Source organism: Manacus vitellinus, unplaced genomic scaffold, assembly GCF_001715985.3.
Source record: "Manacus vitellinus isolate BGI_N305 unplaced genomic scaffold, ASM171598v3 scaffold_9_pilon, whole genome shotgun sequence".
In the NCBI taxonomy this organism is placed as follows: Eukaryota; Metazoa; Chordata; class Aves; order Passeriformes; family Pipridae; genus Manacus; species Manacus vitellinus.
In genome coordinates, this window is record NW_021940917.1 from 4453045 (window position 1) to 4474417 (window position 21373).

General features: G+C 39.0%; 1 protein-coding gene across 1 annotated transcript in view; it reads right to left on the bottom strand.

Annotated features, from left to right (window-relative positions):
* DTWD2 (DTW domain containing 2) overlaps positions 1–19959 on the bottom strand; it is a 74755-nt gene extending 54796 nt beyond the window's left edge. The window contains exon 1 of the mRNA XM_018086137.1: positions 19843–19959. Within this exon, the coding sequence (XP_017941626.1) occupies positions 19843–19926 (84 nt within the window). The 5' untranslated portion in view covers positions 19927–19959. The remainder of the gene's footprint in view (positions 1–19842) is intronic.
* Between the last annotated feature and the right edge of the window lie 1414 nt (positions 19960–21373).

Consider the following 21373-nt stretch of genomic DNA (forward strand, 5'->3'; position numbering starts at 1 on the left):
AATAAATTATTAAATAAAAATTAAATATGTTAAAATATTTAGACTAGAAGGCCCACAGGCAAGCAATCAGTCTAATAACAAATTGGAAATTACTCTGATACACTCTGATACTGTTCCAGTGGCCCATGTTTGTCTTTTGTTCATACTCCTGGTGCTGGCAATTTCCTGTTGCTAATTCTGCATAAATTTGGCACATTCTCTTATATAAGGCCAGGCTGTGAGCCTAGAACTAAGTACTCAACAATTTTACTATTCAGTGCGCTACTCTTGGGACCTTCATCATGAATGAACTGAAACCAACCTCACTTTCAGGTCTAGTGGGTTGTTCTCCAGTGCTGTACCATTGCTTTTTCCCCAAATTTTCTCATGCGTAAGCAATTTAAACAGAAATTTCTGAAAACGGTTTTGTTAACAACTGGAAGCAGCGAGTACTGCAGAGGCTATTTGTTGCCTGTGCCCTGATTGTTAGGTAGAAGTTCATCCTCTTTTTGATCATCAGAAACTCAATTTTTTACCAACTGTGATTCCTTGGTTTCTCCCCAATAGTTGGTTTCACTAACAAAAGAAGTTTTTAAAGTTCTTCCCATTATGTCATTTTCTGCTGAGGAGGTATTAGGACATGACAAAGCTGTTCCAGTAAGCAGTTCCAACAGTAAGCTGGTGACTTCAATCCAATGAGTTGCATTGCTCATTAGGTCTTATAAGCAGACAGAGAGAGCTTCCGGTGATTTCTGACCTCAGGGTGTTTAATTACAACAAATTTCACTAAACAGAACTTATGTTCAAGTCTCCCTTTAACATATACTTTTTGTATTTTCCACAATGGTTTGGATTTTTCACAGGTAGTTTTTTAAGCTTTCTTAACCTCACCAAAAAAACAAAACAAAACAAAACAAAAAAACCAAAAAAACCCCCCACATACACACAACAAAAACCACCAAACGTAAACAAAAAGAAGGAAATTACCTGGAAAGCAAACAAATAGTTGCAGAATAAACTCTGCCTATATTCTAAGGAGCAGAGCACAGACTATGACAAATAAAATACTTTCCAATATAATTTAATTACTTACGTATGCATATATATCACCTAACTTTAAGCACCCTATTAGATTCCTAATTATGTTGAATACATAGGTTTACAACCCCATTCTGGGGCACAAGACTTATTTATTTCTGTGATTTTACTTCGGAACGTAATGGTTATTGTGCCGAGACAAAAACATTATTCCTACATGAAACTGACGTTACCAGCCTACATCTGCCAGACAGGAAGCACTGCAGAACAAAAGAAGTTCTGTTCCACCACCACAAAAGCTGCCTTTGCTCTGAGAAAGGCCACCTAGGCAGAAAAGGCTATTTGTCTTTTTCTTTTGTTCAAAGATTCTGTTACATTCTTGCCCTACATACAGAGCTGGTGTTACCGAAGAGCAGGGAAAGCACCAGGAACCTATTCCACGCTGAACATCAGTTTTTTCCCATTTCTGGAAATCAAAGTAGCAATCAGCTCTAGGCAGGAACAGTAGCATTCAGAACATTAAAGAAAAAGTGTGTAGGTAGGGATTAGGATTTGAAAGAGTATAATTTTTATAGTATCATTCACCTGTATGTGATTTCAGTACAGTTCAAAGCTACTCAGTGCATTCTTAATTGTTTTTAAATACAGCATTTCTAGTTTAAAAACTTATGACAAAGTAACCTTGGCAAAGTAACAATGGCATCCAAAATAATCATTCCACATCTCACAAAGTGCTTCATATGCAAGAGACAGCCATGCACATGCACTGACTTCTCACAACTTTCTTTCCATTATTCATATCTAAATTAATGATGTTCAGAACAACATTTAGTTTATCTTCCCAGGAGAACTGAATCTGGACAGTGGATTGTGCTGCGGTGTCAGATTTAGTGTGGTTACCAGTTTTTGGGCAGAGATACTCTAAAAGTGAATTTGCAGTAGTCTGGAAAATAGTGAGCTAATTCTGAAACTCTTTCCAAGTCTCTGTATTATTTTCCTGTAAATAAGTCCTCCCTTGCTTCAGAACTAAGTTTTACCTTGTTACAGGCCCAAAGAGTTTCTGAAAACAGGCATCATTCTGGGAATGCAAACAGCTGTAGCCTTACACCCATATTCAGAAAAATTCAAGGATTTAGACCAGAGTAAGCAAAGACTAACAAAGTTACAATTTTATGCTCAGCATACATAGACATTTCTACAGAAACACATAAAGAGGTCCAGTGCGCCAACCACATCTTCTAGAAACAATGTGAAGAAGCTGATGTTTTTAAACTACTAACACTTGTAGCAACATTTTCATGTTCCAGCACATATTGCCAAGGTCAGGCCCTAGACTCCATATTTTCAAAAAAACACGCCTGCCAAAATAGAAACGGCTGCTTCAAGTAAATTAGATTTCTCTACTGTTTTCGTCAAAACACCAAGGGTTTCAAGGTCAAAGCCCACCTGAGAAGTCTGGAGAAACAGCAAAGTTACCATATGTTTGCTTTATACTAATGCTTTTGTATGTGTTTTATACTGACACGAGTCCATTACACACAAGCATTAAAACAACATTCAGAAGTTTTACAAAGCTGTGTGGGAAGTTTATAAGGAGAAGCCCATACCTTTTAAAAAATTTGAGAACAAATGTTATTTTTGCTTGTTTTATGTTACAGGACAAACACAAACTAAAAATTGCTTTAAGATTATATTTTGCATCCTCCACCTTAACCACTACAGCTATAGAGGTAACATAAAAAAGAATGAGTGGATTAAGTTAAACATAGATAAACAAATTTATGCATTTAGGAAGAAACAATCCTAACCCAATAATTAGAAAAAAAAACAGCGTCTATGGTTTACATGACATAAAATTCAACAGTATGAACTCACGATAAACAATTCTGTGAAAATAGCAGTTTAAAATGCCTGGCAGTTCTCAAAAACGCAGATCAGATGTTAAGTGTTACTAGTAAAGGATTAAATAATTAAACATGGAACATTATTATGACACTATATAAACCTCTGTTTTGCACTCTAAGTGCTAGAGAAGCCAGGTCAAAAACACAAGGAGTAATTCCTCATGCCATCTGCACTGTCAAGATTTCTTCTAGGCTTATTTTGAACATTCTTTGCTCAAGCAAAATTTTCAAGCCTTAGTTTTAATGGTGCTTCCTAAGAAAAATCAGGCATAGAAAAATTACTCTGACTTCATTGTTTTCCAGTTTCCATTCTTTCCTCCAGTCTCTTTCGAAAGACTTTGGAACTCAATGGTCATGAGGTATTATAATGTAAAATTAAATTCTTACAAACTTCATTAAGAGTCAACAGTCACATAAAAACCACAGTATCAGAAACACAGGTGGAGAGAGTACCAAGATCAACAGAGCACTTCCTTTTCCACTTAATAATCTGTATAGCACCAGCTTCCTGGCAAAGCAAAATCAAAAACAAGAAAAAAAAGAAGGCATATTGTGAAGTTTTGCTTCCCTCAAAAACTTTTAAATAAATAAAACAGGTGTATGGGTTTGTTTCATTTTGTTGTTTTAGTTTTTTTAATGCAGCCCCTGAATTTCACAGAATATATCCCAGTTTCCTGAGTAAAAACATACTCAGGAATGCATCTCAATGGAGAAGCATTAAATACAAATCACAGTAAAATTTTCTGTTCAAAGAAAAGACCGCACATAATACAAGAAAACTTGTTTCCATGTTACCTGACAATATAAATCAATTACTTCACAAACAAACTGCCTTTAGATGTAAAGAGGTAACCATTTTAAGAAATTTTACAGTTATCCTGCACAAAAGCTTTTATAACCTTTCCAATACAGTTAGGGACAGCAGCTTCAAGCAATCTAACACAGAAATAAAGTAACTCAACTGTTCAGAAATCTAGAATATTGTTCTAATTCATATAAAAATTTCTACCATGGTTCTCATAGTATCATGAGAGAGCTGTGGAGTCACTTGGTGTCTCTGCATTTTGCCGATCATTTTCCAATGCACAGTGAATGTGAACTGTGCTAGTGAGCTACTGGTACTGAGTTTGAATGTCAGGACTCCGTGTAACATCATATCAATATCAGCTTCCTCCTTTCCTTGCTTCAGAGTGCCAGGCAGAAAAAAAAAGCATCCTCCTACAAACATGCATTTAGGGCATTATCAGACTAGATCAACAGCAGAATGGCCTGAGTTGAAAGGGTTTCTCAAGACCATCTCATTCCATACCTCTTGCCCTGGAAAGGGACACCATCCAGGTTCTTCAAAGACCCATACTGGCCCTGAATGCTTCCAGGGATGGGTCATCCACAGCTTCTCTGGAACAACTGTTTCAGTGCCTCACCACCCTTATAGCAAGGAATTTCCTCCTAATATCTAATTTAAACCTACTTCCTAATATCTAAGATAAACCTACTCTCTTTCAATTTAAAGACATTGGCCGTTTTACAATTCAAACTTGCAATGTATTCTGTTACAAGTTCCAAAACTTTTCTATCTAGTTCCAGAAAAAGCCACTGCAGCAATAAATATCAAATTCATTAAAATATAGCAGTTTAGGTTTAGCATTTTGGATCAGAAGATAATCAAGGCAGTGGCACAAATTTCCAAACCAACATGACCATAAAACTGACCAATTGAATACAGGTTACCACTGTATTCAACAAGATCATTTCCAGGAGACTTTCCTGGTTGTTGTACAGTCAACATAACATAGCTAAGTTAGCAGAGCACACTTCTTCTTGCCACAAGGCACTATCAACACAGCAAGCCAGGCCACAGTATAAAGAGGCATGATATACAGCAGAGCCATCCAAAAAGCAACACAATATTTTTAGACAAAGACTGACTTTGAACTGATCTAGTATTCCACTGAAACTATCATGGGCAAGGGCTGCAGCAATGGTAAGGGGTCAGAGATATGCCAGAGAAGAGGTATAGGAAGAGGTACAGAAAGATGTTCTGAAAGGGGAGAGGGAGACAGAGCCATCTCCCTGCCTCTCAACAAGACATACACTACTAATGAGCAGCTAAGAGATCACAGAAAAATTTCCTAGCATTCAGATACCCATGGCACCACCTCTCAGCAGTTCTCCGGCTCCTACATTCTATGGTGAGAACATACATCCCTTGTCATTTTCTTTTCTGCTCTCAGCATTATGGCCTCCTGATCAAAAACCTGATTATGTTTTCCATCATATTCACTGAAGATTTCTCCTTCCATTTGAAAACTATTGCCTTCTTGTAAATTTGAAATAATCCTGGGCCTCTGCCCAGACCACTGGACTTCAGAAAACCCAAACAAAGAATAAGGTAGTTAATTGGTAGAGGTATCAAGCAATACCAGCAGAGACCAAGTTCAAAAACAAACGCTATTTACATCTGTTCCATGAACATGTATCACAGGATGGAGGGGAGGGGGGGAGAAATTCACAGCAATAAAAAGTTAATAAAACATGAAGATATGCTTTTTAGTTCAGAAAATCACAGAACCACTATTCCTATCAGCCACAAAATACCACTCTACAAGTGCCCTGTACTTATGCTGACTCCCAGGTACCTGTTGTTCATTGCTCAGCTCTTCAGCACACAAACCTTGGGTTTGTTCTAAGCATGGTTTACTGGCACAATCACTACTTAATAGAATACAAGCTGTCAGGCCATGCCAAGCAGCTCTCAGGTCTTTCAGTCTTCCTCAGTACTCTATGCATGAGTGCAGGTTTTACTGCTAGTGAACAACGATACAAACATATTGGTGAGCCACAGATCTAAAACCAAAACCAACCAAACAAAAAAACTTTAAAAAAAGGCAATACACCATTATCCAGCTCCTAGTCTCAGCAGGAGAAAATAAAGCTCGGCAAGATAAGTGTTCAAAACAAGATCATAAGACTATATGTGGTCCCACTTTAACATTTACTTTCAAAGCAATCCAAATACATTTCAGGGATTATGTCCTGAGCTCTTACTGGGAAAAAAAGTGACACATCTGTCTGAAAAAGCAAAACCGTAAGAAGTATCCACAACGTAAGCCTTCAAAGAAGATGTTGTATTACTGCTGATTTTCAGCTTCGAGTTTTCTGTTCTTGACAGCCAGCCACCAGAAATGGGTTTACATCTCAACTCATTTCTTTTTCAGCACCAAGCAATGATCAACTTGTAATGATTTTCAGTCAAAGTTCAGCTTTTGAACAACTGTAGCAAAACACTCGAAAAGCCTTACTTACAAAGACTACAAGATTTAATTCTTCCTAGATTTAAGACTAACATTGGACAAAGGAGGTAACACTCCAGAGGTAAGGGATGGAAAGTCACTTAGTTCATGACAAGCTCTGAGTTCTCGTTAACGACAACCCTACTATCTTTTGGAAAATTACATCAGTTAGTGCTGTAATTAGGCAAGTAAGTAAACATACATACACATCTATTTCTCTGTATAAAAAATGTGTATTTGTAAAAATATCTAAAATTAGTGAAGAAAAAAAATCCTTCAAGTATTTGGTAGCTTATACATCATTCCAAACTTCCCTTCTATTTTGCATTACCATATTCTTCACAGTAGTTTGGAACACTACGTAAATAGTACAACAGATTTTATTACCATCATCATCAGTAATAGCAGGTAACAGCAGCACACTGGTATTGTGTTGTATCTAGAAAATTACCATTTAGGGATGAAGTGGCTTTTATGGAGAAGTTGGTAACACTAAAGTGACAAGCAATTATACTAGGAGTATTTTCAATTAGTTTGGACATTTCTTTAGAGATTGACATTATAACAAAGCAACAGGTTACCCAACAAAATTAGTAGATTCATTAGCACAGCTTCTGTATGAATGCTCCACGTGTGAGCTATCTTCAATGAATCTTCTTTCACATATTTTCATGCTGAAGGTAAACAGACAAAAATCAGTATATTTCAGAAATGTGGGCAAAAGCAGCACAGACCTTATTAAAGGATTTTAGTTGTGCAGTGTTCTCATGCGTCCATTTCCCAAGGCAAATAACCTTTTTGCCTGACCAGTTAAATCATAAATAAAGGACAAACAAGTAAGTTTGGGGATTTTTTTAGCCTGGAATGTTCATGGCAGCTTTTCAAGGTTAAACAGAACATATTCAACAAATATCTTCTAGTGCTTTAAAAGAGAAAAGGTACATAGAAGAAAGGAATAAAATATTCACTCTGTATAATCTTTTGAACTTATTACATGTAAGGAGACTTTGGCAGGCTGCTTTCCTTGTAAACAACCTAAATTAACAAATCAGTAGGAGAACACTCTTTCAACTATTTCAAATGTTTCCATTAAAGTGGGCTGTGGTTTCCACTGTAACTAAAAGGAGTAAGTTAAAAAAAACAGCATTTAGCTTATGCAGCACTGCAGTCATTACAGAAAGGCCAGGAAAGCCAAAAATTAATGAGCCTGAGATTGTTGACATTTTCATGCATCTTGGCTCTACAGTCTGGCAAAATAGCTGGCAATCTGACAAGCCTGATGCCAGACAGTTAGCAGAGCTTTAAATTTGTTGAAGAACTGAAGCAGTAATGGCATTTAAAGTGAGCCATTGAGACATTAAGAAGTTAAACTGAAGTCCTACATCGCCAGCTCTATAATTCCCAACCTGTTTCAGAAGTTTAGAGGCTATCACAAGGAAAGACAAAGCAGGAAAATTCTGTAACCAAAGTGACTTGTAGAAAAGCTCAGAATTTCCCAGGGGAGAGAGGAACCCACCAATCCAAGAACAAAAAAGAAAAATAAAGATTTCCAACAATACAGAGTCAGCATCTTGGGTCTGGTAGACTTGCTAGCCCCTTGCAAGCCTGCTCCAAGAGCCTCTCCATGGAAGACCAGCAACTGTGGCTAGCCAGTCCTTCTCCCCCTCTCCTTCTCAGTCTGGTACCTCGATGTGAGGGAATACAGGCTCTTAACACTTCTTGCGCAATAAAGGTTCATAATGAACCCTGCAGTGGGGAAAGGCAGCTGGAGAGACTGAGGGATTAAGACATCACAAGCAGGAGATGCTGACAGTACATGTCCTCTGCACTCAGTGGTTCAAACAGCAACAGAAGTAGTGTAAATGCAGCCTAAAAAATCCAAAGTTAAATTACCTAAAAGCTTCCTGAATTTTTGTTTTGTTATTGCTGGTTTCTTAATTTAAAAAAAAGCATGATTACAGCTTGTCATTAAGGGTAACACTGCAAGAACCTACACAAAAATAAAAACTTCTAACACTACATTTCCATGTCCCAGTTTATATTTTTTTTTTCAGTTTTGATTTTAAGTTAGTTTAAGTTACATGCATAGAATTCTCTTGTTCCAAAAACACTGACCATGTTTCAAGAAAACCAGCCTTTTTAATTCCACAAAAGCAATAGGCCTTTTAAAATCTGAAATTTAGGTCTCCCTATGCAATTTCACCTTATTTAATATAGTAGTTTAAAGATGGAGCCTATTGACATGTATACTTTATTCATTAATAATAAAACAAGTCTGGATCCAAGTCTGAAGCAAGCAGATGAGAAAAGTGAGTTTAAAAAAAAAGCTAAATTCTGCACCAAGTGAAGTCAAGTGAATTCTTCAATTGATTTTTAATGAAAGCAGGCTCAGTACCCAGGCATCTCTCAGAAGTTAAAAGAAGAAGTTCTTGTGTTTCTCAGTCCATGCCACAATGCCATATCCTGTCACTTACAGCTATGAATTTTAGCTTTTTTTTTCAGAAATAAAAAATAATTTTAAAAAATCAGTTAAATTAAGGTATTGCTCTAATTTATTATGGTAAAACAGAATACACAACAGAATGCTCATTCTAAATTATATTTAGCATTAACATAAAAGCAGATACCTTCTATCAGACAAAACATCTTTAAAGAGTACATACTCTTCTTAAAAGATAGATTCTCTGTAGTTTATCTTCAACTGAATGTAAGAAAAAATACAGTTAACAAAGCTTCCAGTATTTCCTAAAAACTATGAGGAAAATGGTTAAATTTTCAGTTGAAGCATTCTAGTGTATTATCAACTTCTGCCACACATGGTAGAAGAATAGAGTTGTGTTTATACATTCAGAAAACTTCAGTGTATCTTAACATTATAACACCCTATGCAAAAAGGCAGTTTGCAAACAGTGTTCTGTTCAGAAGCCTTCATGATGCTGCTTCACTGTAAGAGCACTATAAATGCTACACTACACTCTAGTGTCCTTTTTCTGAATAGCGGCACTTTTGTTGAACACACTGGTTTTTGCTCTAGCACCAATATTTTTAAAAAGCAGTCAATTGGTTTCCTGGTATAATATAACACAATAATGTATTTTAAAATATTATACCTGCTATTTAACTGTAAAAGGTTATTATATTTCATCAAAACATGTTGATTTTTACTGAATACAGAATATTTAATTTATTTAACCAGGCATCAAGTTCATTAAGCCATTCTAAAGCTTTTCGGGGATACTGGAAGATGCTGCTTATAAGGTAGGTAATCCATTAAGCACAAGTGCTTTTTAAATGCTGAATATAGCAGTCACCACATCAAACCTCAGAACCATATTGATTTGTACCACTCAAGGCACTTTGCAGGCTGCATGCCTTGAGAATAATACCTTACAATAATGCTTGCTTTTAAATAAGAAAGCTAGAAGTCCACTGCATAGATGAAACTTTCTTATGTAACTTGAAAACACTATTTTTATAACTAATGAAGTATATTTAACAAGCATGTTTGTAAAACTTAATAAAAACAAGGTTAGACTGCACCCAAGTACCTCATTAAGAGACTGACAGGAATAAGAAGGACTGCAACAGTTAAGATTTTGCAGTGAGGAAAACAGCATTGCTTGATCTGAAAGGCCCCTGGTATTAACTTAGGCAGAACACAGCAGTACAAAGTCATAAACGGACACATAAAATAACTCAGAATTGGACAGATTTGGACTGAAAGCAGGACTAATTTGAAAGGACTTGGACCACCTGATCTGAGCGTTCTAAGAGTAGAGGCTCACCAGGCAATGAGCATTTAACCCCTCTCACAAAGCGCGATTAATTTTTTCTGAAGCTGAAACACAGCTACACTCTCGTTAACAGACAGGATACACTTGACATCTTCTCCCACTAGGGGATGCTGCTGGTCCCTGCTCAGCCCGCTGCCCACCTTTGCGGCAGGGTGGTTCCTTCGCTGACAGTGCTGCATGGGTTCGTTCAGCCCTGGGCACGGAGCTTTCAGTCTGCTGAGTTTCCTCATGACTAGACAGATGTCAACGTCTCTCTGAGTGGCAGCGCTAACCTACAGCAGTACAGCAATTGCTCCGTCCACCTGGCTTCACCTGCTGGCTGTGTAAGTCTTCACCCTGCCAACCTGGGCACCAGGAACATGTCCAACAGCTTTGCACGCAGCATAAACCCCCACGAAAACCTCTCCTACTTTGAACTGTCAACTGTTTGAGGCCAACAGCCCAGGCAGCTCTCTTTGTTGGTTTTGTAGACCTATTCATCCAGCCTGTATCTTCCCAGTTTGACTACCAGGATATTGCAGAAAACTGCCAAACGTTCCCTTAGTATTCCTATCCACTCAGACAAATGTAACCACCCCTGCTCCAAAAGCTGTCATCACGGTTAGATACTGTTAAATCCATTAACCGGTCCTCTGATACTGCCCTTACTAAATTTCTCCTCTGACTCCTCTCCAAACAGCTACATAATCTGCACTTGCAAACAGGAACTGAACACAAAATCAAAGCAGTAGCTCATAGCAGAATTATATTAAAGGATAACTAACTTAACAGGGTTTGACAGATTATATCCACTGTACCATTATAAACATCAAAAATATTACTAAACCAGTTTTAAGCTTCAAGATATTTAGGTGTCTAGATCCCTTTAAAACTACTTGAGTTTAAAACACATTCACCAGCATCCCTGCTTCAGTTTTGTCAGGCATGAAGGGGCTATACATATAAGTAGGCTTGTTGTACACTGTGGGTTTTCTTTTAACCTACTTGAAGATGGCATATTCTAAAAGGCACTTAAAATCTACTTAATGTACTGCATTAGCTGCCTGCTTTCTCACATATTATGGTTGTTAAAAGAACTTAGATGTTCATGAAGAATTTGACATAGATCTCCAGGAGAATCAGCACATTTGTTATTTTAATGAAGAAATTCCCTATTAGAGGGTACAATTAACACGCTCTTCTATTAAAGATAGCAAAACACATTAAAACTCTAAGGATTTTACAGGCTTAAAACTTCATTTGATGAAAACTCTAACAAAGAGAGTTTCTAAAGTTTCTGAACCAAATTCTAATAAACACAGAGAAAAAAATTAAAGGGCTTATTCCCAAATTGCTCAAGTGTAATATTGAATTCAGAACTATAAGGAAAAATAAATTCCATACATTATAAAACTGAAGTGGACCACTACTATTGTTCCATATGCATAACAAACCATAAGAACCCCCAAATCACCCTTTTTTGAGAATTCTTCTTTATAAACTACCACCCACTTGATTTACCATTTTATAGTCATTAGAAATATGTATTAACAAAACTAGACTTATCTCTGATTAACTTTTCTGGCAGTGGATTTCCTGAGACTGTTTAGCTTCCTTAACAAGCCTATAAACTCTAGGTGCTTTTTGAGTAAGGTGTATTTTCTTTCCACTATCTGATATGAGCATCAAAATACAGAATTCTTGAATATTTCACATCCATTCCAATTTGATCCATTTATTCTCTCCCTAGTGCACAATTCAGCTATTTTCAAATTCATTAAACTGGACTTCTGAAATAAACAGAAATGTTGAAGTGCTGGTACTAAACAGAAATATAGGGAAGACTGCCTATTTTATGATACCATAAGAAAAAAAAAAATTTATACCCAATATTGTAAGGGTGTACAAGCAGATACTGTTAATTCATACAAGTGTGCATTTAAAGGTGATCCTTCCAAAATGTAAGAAGCATGCACACTCAATTTTATTTAACATTTCTAACCTTTTGGTTGACTGCTTAAAAAGGAAAAAAGGTCAAAAAGAACTCTCAAAAATTGTATTATCAATTATTAATATATCAACAATTAAGAAAAACATGTAGAAAGAAATAAAGATGAGCCACAGTAAGTATTCAACTACTCATTAGGTAAGAAAAATTCATGTTAATTTTACAGCATAGATAATCTACTATCTGCTACTGTTGTGTCAGAAGAGCCAGGACTTATTTGATCCATTTTTACACAGCTCAGTAAGACAAAAATGCTCAGCATTTTTATACAGCAAGGACATATTCCCCTTCATGTGACTAAGCTAATACAGGTGGACATTCATAAGGAGCTAAACTTGAGATTAAATAAAAATCACCTGTTACAGACAGTTTGCAAGTCTTCAATATTGATATGCTCAATAGATTTAGGAACTGAGGACATGAATTTAAAAAGAAATTCTTATCATAAATTTTAGGCATCATCAGTGTAACTCATAAATGCTATGTAGAAAGATGGAGGAAAAAATAGCTGAGGACTATGTCCTAGAAGCCAAAGGAGAGCTACGCAACTACTACACTGACACATCCAGGAGTCTGAAGTTGGATTATTTGTTCCAAGAAAAAAGCATTACAGACTGATGAAAAACATTTCAGCAGAGCTTTCAAAGCAAAAGTACCACTCTGGTAAAGCTATAAAAGTGCCAAGTAAAAACTGCATCCCCTGCTCAGAACACTGTTTGACTTTAAAGAAACGAGAATATGACACACAAGTACATTGCAAAGGCTAAATCTGGATGGCAGATCAGATGGCGGAATGAAATACAGTCACTATAAGGAAGAGAGAAGATTCCAACAACCACTTTCCACAGCTGAAATGGAAAACCAAAAAAATTCGTAAATGAGAGACAACCAAGAAAACAGGTGGATGAAGTCAAATCACCCTGACAATTCAGCCTCAGGGTAGTCAGGAAAAAAAACAAATACCTAAGACATTCTAGGCATACAGTTTCAAGAAGGGAAGGAGGTTTGAGTGGTGCACCTGAAATCACAGGAAAGCTTGTTTCTTTTAAAAAGTGAAACTCAGACTGAGGCAAAAACAAAAGAATAAGAAAAAAAATCAGGGTAACTGAAAATAATCTGACTGAAGACCACATTAGTCACAGGAGGTTAAGACAAGCTCTGTAGTACTTTTACATCATAAACAATGCTAAAATATGTCAGAGTTGGCTCTTCTCAAAAGGAGATAGCACTGCAGGCAAAATTCACCTATGCCAATATCAAATGTAAGCCTCAGAAACTACATGAAAAATCACTGGATTTGCTGCACCTAAACCAACTTTTATTTGGGTATACGGGTAACAGTCTTCAGCTCTCACCTAATTTTCTAACCCCCACAGAGTGAAAAGTAAAGTTCCTTTTTTTAGGTTTTTGCTTTGTGTTATGTTTATAAAAATCAATGGCAATTCTTGTAAAGCAACCACTGGTATTTTTAGTATTCTTTATGATTAAATTGGGAAGGCTTGATCAATGTTGAAACATCTTTGGCTTCCCTTATAATACACTACCATCCCCAAGGCAAAGTTGCACTTGGTGTAATTACAGAAAAGCCAATCAAAGGTACTAGAATCGCTTTAATTAACAAGATTATTCTCTGCTGCAGTTCTTGTCTCTGGTTGTGTTTCTATTAGCCTATAGTTGTCTATAGTCAAAACTATGTGGCCAGTCATATTCTTTTTCTTTTTTTTAATGCCAGATCAAAATGCATGCTAACCAAGTCAGCTGAGGCACAAAATAAGCGGCCTAAAAAGGTCTCTACTCATTAATCTGAACACAACATAATAAGAAATTAATAAATACCTTTGAAATTTAGCCCAACAGAAATAAGTAACATCGAAGTCACAAAATTTTTAATTCACCAAGAGTTCTGGCACCACTCATTACTGTTAATACAGGCTAAAGAAAGAGCAGCATGAGAAACTACTGCACATACAGTAACTGCTACATGCAGACCAAAATTTAACAATGTTAGCTTTATATTTATAACTCTAACCAAGAGAAAACATAGAATTTAGTGCGCAACCAACAATCATTTAAAGCAACATTAATAAAAGTATGTTAAGATTATAAGAGGCACTGAACTTCAAAACTAATGCTTGGTAGTTTTTCCACTTAGCTTCTCTTCTTAAAATGTGGTACACATTATTTATATCCTGTTCATCAATTTCAAACAAGTTACATCTTAATCTTTTTTACTGCATCCAAGCTGGTTAAGAATGTATAAATCAAGTATCAAAAAAGAATACAGTCATGGGAACAGAGCCCTTCTTGCCATTCGCATTTGCTATGGGGCTGACAAAGCCCCAGAGAAGGGTCAGACATGTGATCTACACCAAGGTCTCTCTTACTTTCTCAACTGCCTATACACCTATGCTAATGAAAATGGATACATATTTACATCTCTACCCTTAGATATTAACTTATTTATATAAAAATCACCCAACAACAGGAATAAACACTTATTTTACATTCACAGTAAGATGAGAAATCTTTGCCAAATACTTCTAGTTATTTTTTGAAAAAATTCAACCTAGAGGTGAAAAGGCCCATAACTATTTTATCAGGCTTATCTGTGTTGAAAGCAACTTACATAAGCCTCATTCCAATTAAGGAATTGGGGGATGAGGGGAAATCAGTGGATGTTGTTTACCTCAGCTGCAGTAATCCTTCTGACAGTGTCAGCCTCCCATAACATCCTCCTAGACAAGCTGATCAAGTACCTCTTAGATAAACTGGCAGGGAGGAGAACTGGTTCAACAGCTGGGTGCTGCAGGCAGGACCCAGAGGGACAAAGTCCAGTTGGAGGCAAGCTGCTAGTGGAGTGTTCCAGGCATTGATATTGGGGCGAACACTACTTAACCCCTTCATTACTGACCTGGATGATGGGACAGAGTGCACCCTTAGCAGGATCACAGCCAAAAGAGTAGTGAGTTTACAGCTGTGCTGCCATCAGAGGTGCAACCAATGATAAATGAACCCTTCAAGAAAAGGTGGTTCAGGAAACAATGTAGTGTAACAGTGTTATCACAAAGGAAGATGGACTTATTTCAGTACGAAGGGGACTGGAAGAGGGACTTTGCTTTAGATAAACTGCTCTATGGGTCAACTGTTTGTCTAAATGGTCTCCCCTAAGAAAATCGATAGAGATTATTATCTCCCTAACCCAGCCAGACTAGCATGGAGAAAGTATTTATGTGGCTCAGCACAGTACAAAAGCTGAGCAAATGCCAAATGAGCTCTGAAAAGAGCAATGAGCTCAAGCTGGGTTCAACCCATGCACTCCTTTACAGTAATTTAAGAAGCACAGTGATAGCTAGCATATAGATACCAGTAATCACATTTCTATGATGATTCAATATCCTCTGTAGACTGCAACTGCCATATTGTGATTCTATTATGATTTTAGTATACTGCTAAATTAAAATTCATGTAACAGCAGATATCTTCTATTAAACTTTCAATCTTTCCCCATTGGTACATCCAGAAGAACCTTACCAGGGAATACTGGCATCTGGCAGGACGGACCTTGACAGGCTGGAAGGAATTTCATGACATTTCAGCAAAGTCCTGCATAGGAGGAAGAACAACCTCAGGCACCAATACACTCTATGGAACCACTTAATACCAAATTATGAGATAGAGTCACTCCCTCCTGAAATCCTGCAAGATTCCTTCCAGTGACACAGTGAACCCACCTCTCCCAGTGAAGGAAAACAACTACTGGCACAACCTTGGTTTTAGTTGCTGATAAATTAAGACATGAATTGTTTCATCTGTTCCACCTCATCCTTTCTGTCTCCTGATGATGCAGAAATTTAGCTCCTTCTAAACTCTGCAGAATCACCTTACTTATCCACGTAAAACATGCAGGTTTGATATGCAGATTCTCAGATACAGGCAATCGTAAACCCACTCTATGCATTTAACTACACTGGAAATGAGTAAATTCAGAAAAAATATTCCTCTGATTTAGCAATCTTTAAAAGGGCTAATAACATTTTAAAAAATTTGCACTTGATACATCACTTAAGAACCTGGAACAATAAAACTCAATCAACTGATGCCTGTCACCTAATCTTGTGCATTTTTTTTCCTTTTTTTCAATGCAAACAGAATAGGAAATACATGAAACCTTTTAGAAAAATATCCTACAGAACTATAAGTCACCTCTTACAAGTCAAAGACCCACAGGAAAATACAGTTTCAGTTACATAAGAAGTTTATTTATTTATTGATTACAAATCAATACTTTCAGGGATTGAAAAACTGCAATAAACTTAGAGCAGTGAAAATAAATGCCTTTAAAGTTTATTTCTAAGAACATAAAAGAAATCAAAGACTATGAAGCTATTTTCTTGCAACAGGCACTGCTAATGCATGCTAATTAATATTTATAATTCACGTTTGCACCTAAATACCATAGCAGTGTGCTATAAAGCAACTGCATATATTTGTGTTGAAAAAAGCCCACATTGCTTCTTCAGACTCAATCTTTGTATGATTTAACAGAATTATTAACAAATATGTGACATTTATGTAAGAATGCTACATTTTTCCTCAAAGTATGAAGCAGCACTCTGTCATCTTATGTCATTACCAATTTACCAATGCTATCAAGAGCCCTCAGACAGTACCCAGATTCAGCAGAATATCTGTAATATTTTAGATATAGGCAAAGGAAACATTTGTATTAAAGGATTAAAGTTATTCCTTCTCTTCCCCTCCCCTTGAAATACAAATACAGTACAGCAGCATATATCATAGAGACCCTGAGAACACACCAATTTTTATTATCCTAACTTTACAACATAACTCAGTCCTGCAAACAAAGAGGACTGTTTCCAGTGGGGATCTGTGATGGCATACAGGAGACCTAGGAATCCCCAGAGATCATAAATTGTATTCAGTTTAAAATCTTAATTTCTCCTGAAAACATTTCCCAGAAGTTCTCCTACTACAATAAAATTCTGCATATGCACAATCAAGATCTGTGGCAAGAAATCATTAAGGTTCTTGTTTAAGGCTCTTGTACTACCAAAAGGTTCTTTCCTTAACTGCACACAATGTATCTAGAAAACAGTGAAATCTGACCCACAGAAGGACACTGTTTCAAAATCAAATTGTTGTCCTACATTACTTCAGTTGTGGGGCCTGCCTCATTTTGGTTTTCAAGTTTAGAGCAACTAGGAAACTATATTCAGCATATTCTCCTATTTAAATGTTTGGGTGTGGGGCTTTAACTTCTGAAAGCAAATATTCAGCTATGAAAGCCTTAAGAAGTTATCAATTCAAAGTTTATCACCACCGACCTTTTGGTTTTGGCAGACAGAGTATGTATTAAATTGTATCCTCAAGAATAAAACAGCATAAAGTCAACTGCATATACTTCACTTGCATCAGCTGTTTGCCATCTCAAACACCAACTACAAGCTGGGTAATTTCACACCTTTTTTTTTTTGAACTGGCACTTACACACAAATACCTTCAAAATGTAAAATCTCATTATCTTATTTCACTCAAATTCTCCACCATAAGCTATTTCAAATAGTTGTATTTTCTCCACAACCATCACAGGCAATAGAAGGTCTCAAATACTTAATAGTTAGAAACATTCTGTTCCTTCAGGACACTGAAGTCACTCATATTATCCAAAATGAAAACTTATCTACTATACACCCACATTTCTATTGACATTTTGACTGCCAGAGTACTTGGTTAAAAAATTGTCAATCAGGTGTCTTGCCATATTTTTAAAAAAGTCAGAACCTGAAGTCGGTCCCCATGAGGAACCACCATAAAGAGAAGCCATTCTTCCATGCTTTTGCATTGAATTCAGATCATCATGACAACTAAGTCACAGTCATTAAGGTGCTAACAGTAAAAATCTATAGTTCAGGAAACGAGTGAGTCAGATAAACATACCTGGCCCCAGCCAACAGGATAACCTTTCTTCCCATGATGTACCCTAAGTCATAGCCTTACTCTACTCAGCAATTCTGCACTTCTACTCCAAGTCATGCCCCAGAATGTCATGCTTATTGAAAAGCATAATTTAGTTATATTCCTGAGGAAGAGAATAGAGAAGATACACTGCAAAAATACACTGTGTGCACAAATTACTCGTGGGTAGTCATCTCCACCAAAACTTCAATTAAAAAATGCCACTTCCTTTTTTTCTTAAAAAGTAAGCAACTCTGTTGTCTTTTCATCCTCCTTAGTTTTTCTGCCCCTACCTTTCCTTCAGTGTCTGTGCTCGTTGTACCCATGCTCTTCACAGCAGGTGTAATTCATTCACAACTCTTCAGAAAGCCAACTACTACATGGTATTGAGGAGCTGAGTAAATACTTTTCATCAGATTTACCACAAAAGTCTATTCTAGAAACCATTTCTGAAGGTGACTGATCAGAGAATCTGTCCAAAATTGAAGGAACTAGGGTAGAGGTCATGAAACACAATGACAAAAAAACCTCAACAGTAATGAACAGTAATGCCAATTTCAAAATTGGCATTTTGAAAGAGCTCAAGGTTAAACACCTCCATAAGGAATGACAGTGGGTTAACTCTCATTCGGTGGTTTCTTGACGTGTCAGGACTAGAAATGGAAAGCAGAAAACAACTAAAAATAAAAATCGTCAACAAATAAAACTGTTTGTGTGAACAGAAGCTACAATTAAAAATATGGTTAGTGGACCCTTACGAAAAGTAGAAGAAGAATTGGCATGGCTTTTGCAAAAGGAAATCCTACTTTTCAAAACTATTTAAGATCTCTGAAAGAGTCAATAAATACAGTGGTGAGGGTGCTGTAGTTCTCAAAATCAACTTTGGCTTTCCAAAATACTTCCCAAAGTCCTTTACCAAAAGGTTACAAGGAAGCTAAGCAGCCATAGCATGAGGAACAGCCCTATAGCAGAACATTAGCCAAGATATAAATCTGGCTGGCTCATTCATATCTTATATACTATGTGGAGAAGAAGAAGGTAGAAATCATAACAAAAATAAATCTAAAGGTAATTCCCCCTGCTCTGGGGTTTGTAGGCCTGGGGTGTCTTCCTGCCAGCCTGATGCTGCTGACACAAAAACTTTACATGGGTTCAAGGGGGATTGGAGAAATTCACACCAAAAAAAACCAAAAAAACCCTATGTCTACTGCGGCATACAAATACACACAGCACCACATCCAGTTCAAGAAGTTATTTGAGCTACAAATCACTGGAGAAAAAAAAAAGGGCAGCAAAAAGCAAGTGTCCTGCATCTGTTCTTTGGGCTTCAACTACTGCCTATGACTACTTTTATCAACAGTGAACACTTAAAAATATTATGACTTGCATGGTACATATTTTTTTTATGACAACTTATATGCAGGAATCTTACCAAAAATAAGCTTCTGAACTCTGACACTTTGGCAAAATTACATGCCTTTCTACTTGTTTCACCAATTAACAGAAACAGAAGAAATCAGTGTAGGTGCTGGGAATCTTTTCCTTTGGCTGTTATGCACAGTGAAGGAACATCTGACATCCTGCCACTCACTCTAATAAAAGGACATATGTACAAAGACATAAAATCAGGTTATGAGATATTTCCATAACACCAGAAGTGACTGCCTGCTTTAGAGAGATACCCGAATTCACAACAAGTTATATTAACCCCTCCATGCCCCGGTGCTTGAACCGATTTCAAAATTAGCTGTAAAGTTGTTAGATAAGGGTAGTTTCTCGTTTTCTTTTCACAAAGCACCAAGGACTGCCCAGCCCTGCTGAAGTCTCTGCGTGGCACTGGGGCGACGCACCTTTCCCCTCCCACCTCAGTTTTTGCTCTTCAGGTGTGTTCGTACAGAGAAAAGGTGTAGCACTCCCTGCCGAGCCTCTATACATTCCTTGCCACACTCCGTCATTCCCCCTCCATAACAAAGTTACTTCATGTCACGATTTTGTTACACACGAGGTGCGCACATGCTCTCAGGATACGACGCCCAGTGCGCAGAAACTGATGCACAGGAAGTTCCACCTGAACATGAGAAAGAACTTCTTTGCTCTCCACTGGAACAGACTGCCCAGAGAAGCTGTGGAGTCTCCCTCACTGGGGATGTCCAAGGGCCATCTGGACACAATCCCGTGCCACGTGCTCTGGGATGACCCTGCCGGAGCGGGGAGGTGGGACCACATGCCCTCCGTGGTGCCCCCCAGCCCGGCCCATCCGTGACTGTGCGATGCCACACGCGCTGCTGGGCGGGCGGGCCCCGCCGCTGACACCGCCCGCTTCGGTGGCGGGATGTCCCCGGGGGCGGCTCCGGCCCCGCCGCGTACACCCGACCGCGCCGCGCCGTGGCCTCGGCGCGGCCCGCGGCCCGCCGTACCCGTGCAGCGCGCCGCACTCGGCCGCCTTCTCGCAGCGCTTTCCACCGGCAGCTCCCAAGCCCTCGCAGCCCCTCCGCCCTCTCTCCTCCTCTCTGCTTCCCGTGGGCCGGGGCGGGCCGGTCCCCCCCCCGCCGCTCCCCTGCCATTGGCCGTCCTCCGCGCCGCGCGGCCGCCGCCCTGCTAGGGGCTTTCCAGGAGGGCGCCAGAGGAAGGGGGGCGCGCAGCCTCCCGCGCTTCACCTGTGTTTGGGAGGCGGCACTCTGCCTCATTCTCCGGGGGCTGCCCAATGGGGACGCGCGGAGCTCCGTCCAATGGGGAGGCTCCGAGGGGAGCCTCGCCATGCCCGGAGCGGCCGGCAGGGGGCGCTGTGGGCGCGCGGCGCTCCCGGAGGGTGGCGATCGTTCCCGGAGAGTGGCGATCCTTCCCGGAGGGTGGCGATCCTTCCCGGAGGGTGCTCCGATCGTTCCCCCCGGAGAGTGGCGATCCTTCCCGAATGGGTGCGATCCTTCCCGGAGAGTGGAGATCTCCTTCCCGAGGTGGCGATCCTTTCCCGGAAGTGGCGATCCTTCCCGGGAGTGGTGGCGTATCGTTCCCTGGAGGGTGGCGATCTTCCCGAGAGTGCGATTCCTTCCGGAGGGTGGCGATCCTTCCCGGAGAGTGGCGATCCTTCCCGGAGGGTGGCGATCCTTCCCGGAGGGTGGCGATCCTTCCCGGAGAGTGGCGATCCTTCCCGGAGAGTGGCGATCCTTCCCGGAAACCGCCGGGAACGAGGAAGGGGGGTCTGGGATCACCACTGTCCTCACCTGCACGGGTATCGCTGCCGAGAGAGAGCGAGATATCAGCCAAGGGCTGGAGCCCCCAGCGCCCCACCAAGCGCGGATAACCAGCTTCTGGTGCTGGTGCCCCTGGAGGTGGAGATTGAAATTCTAGTAGCGTTTTTTTATTAAAAAAAACACGAACTTCTGTTCGTTAAGTGCTTATCTG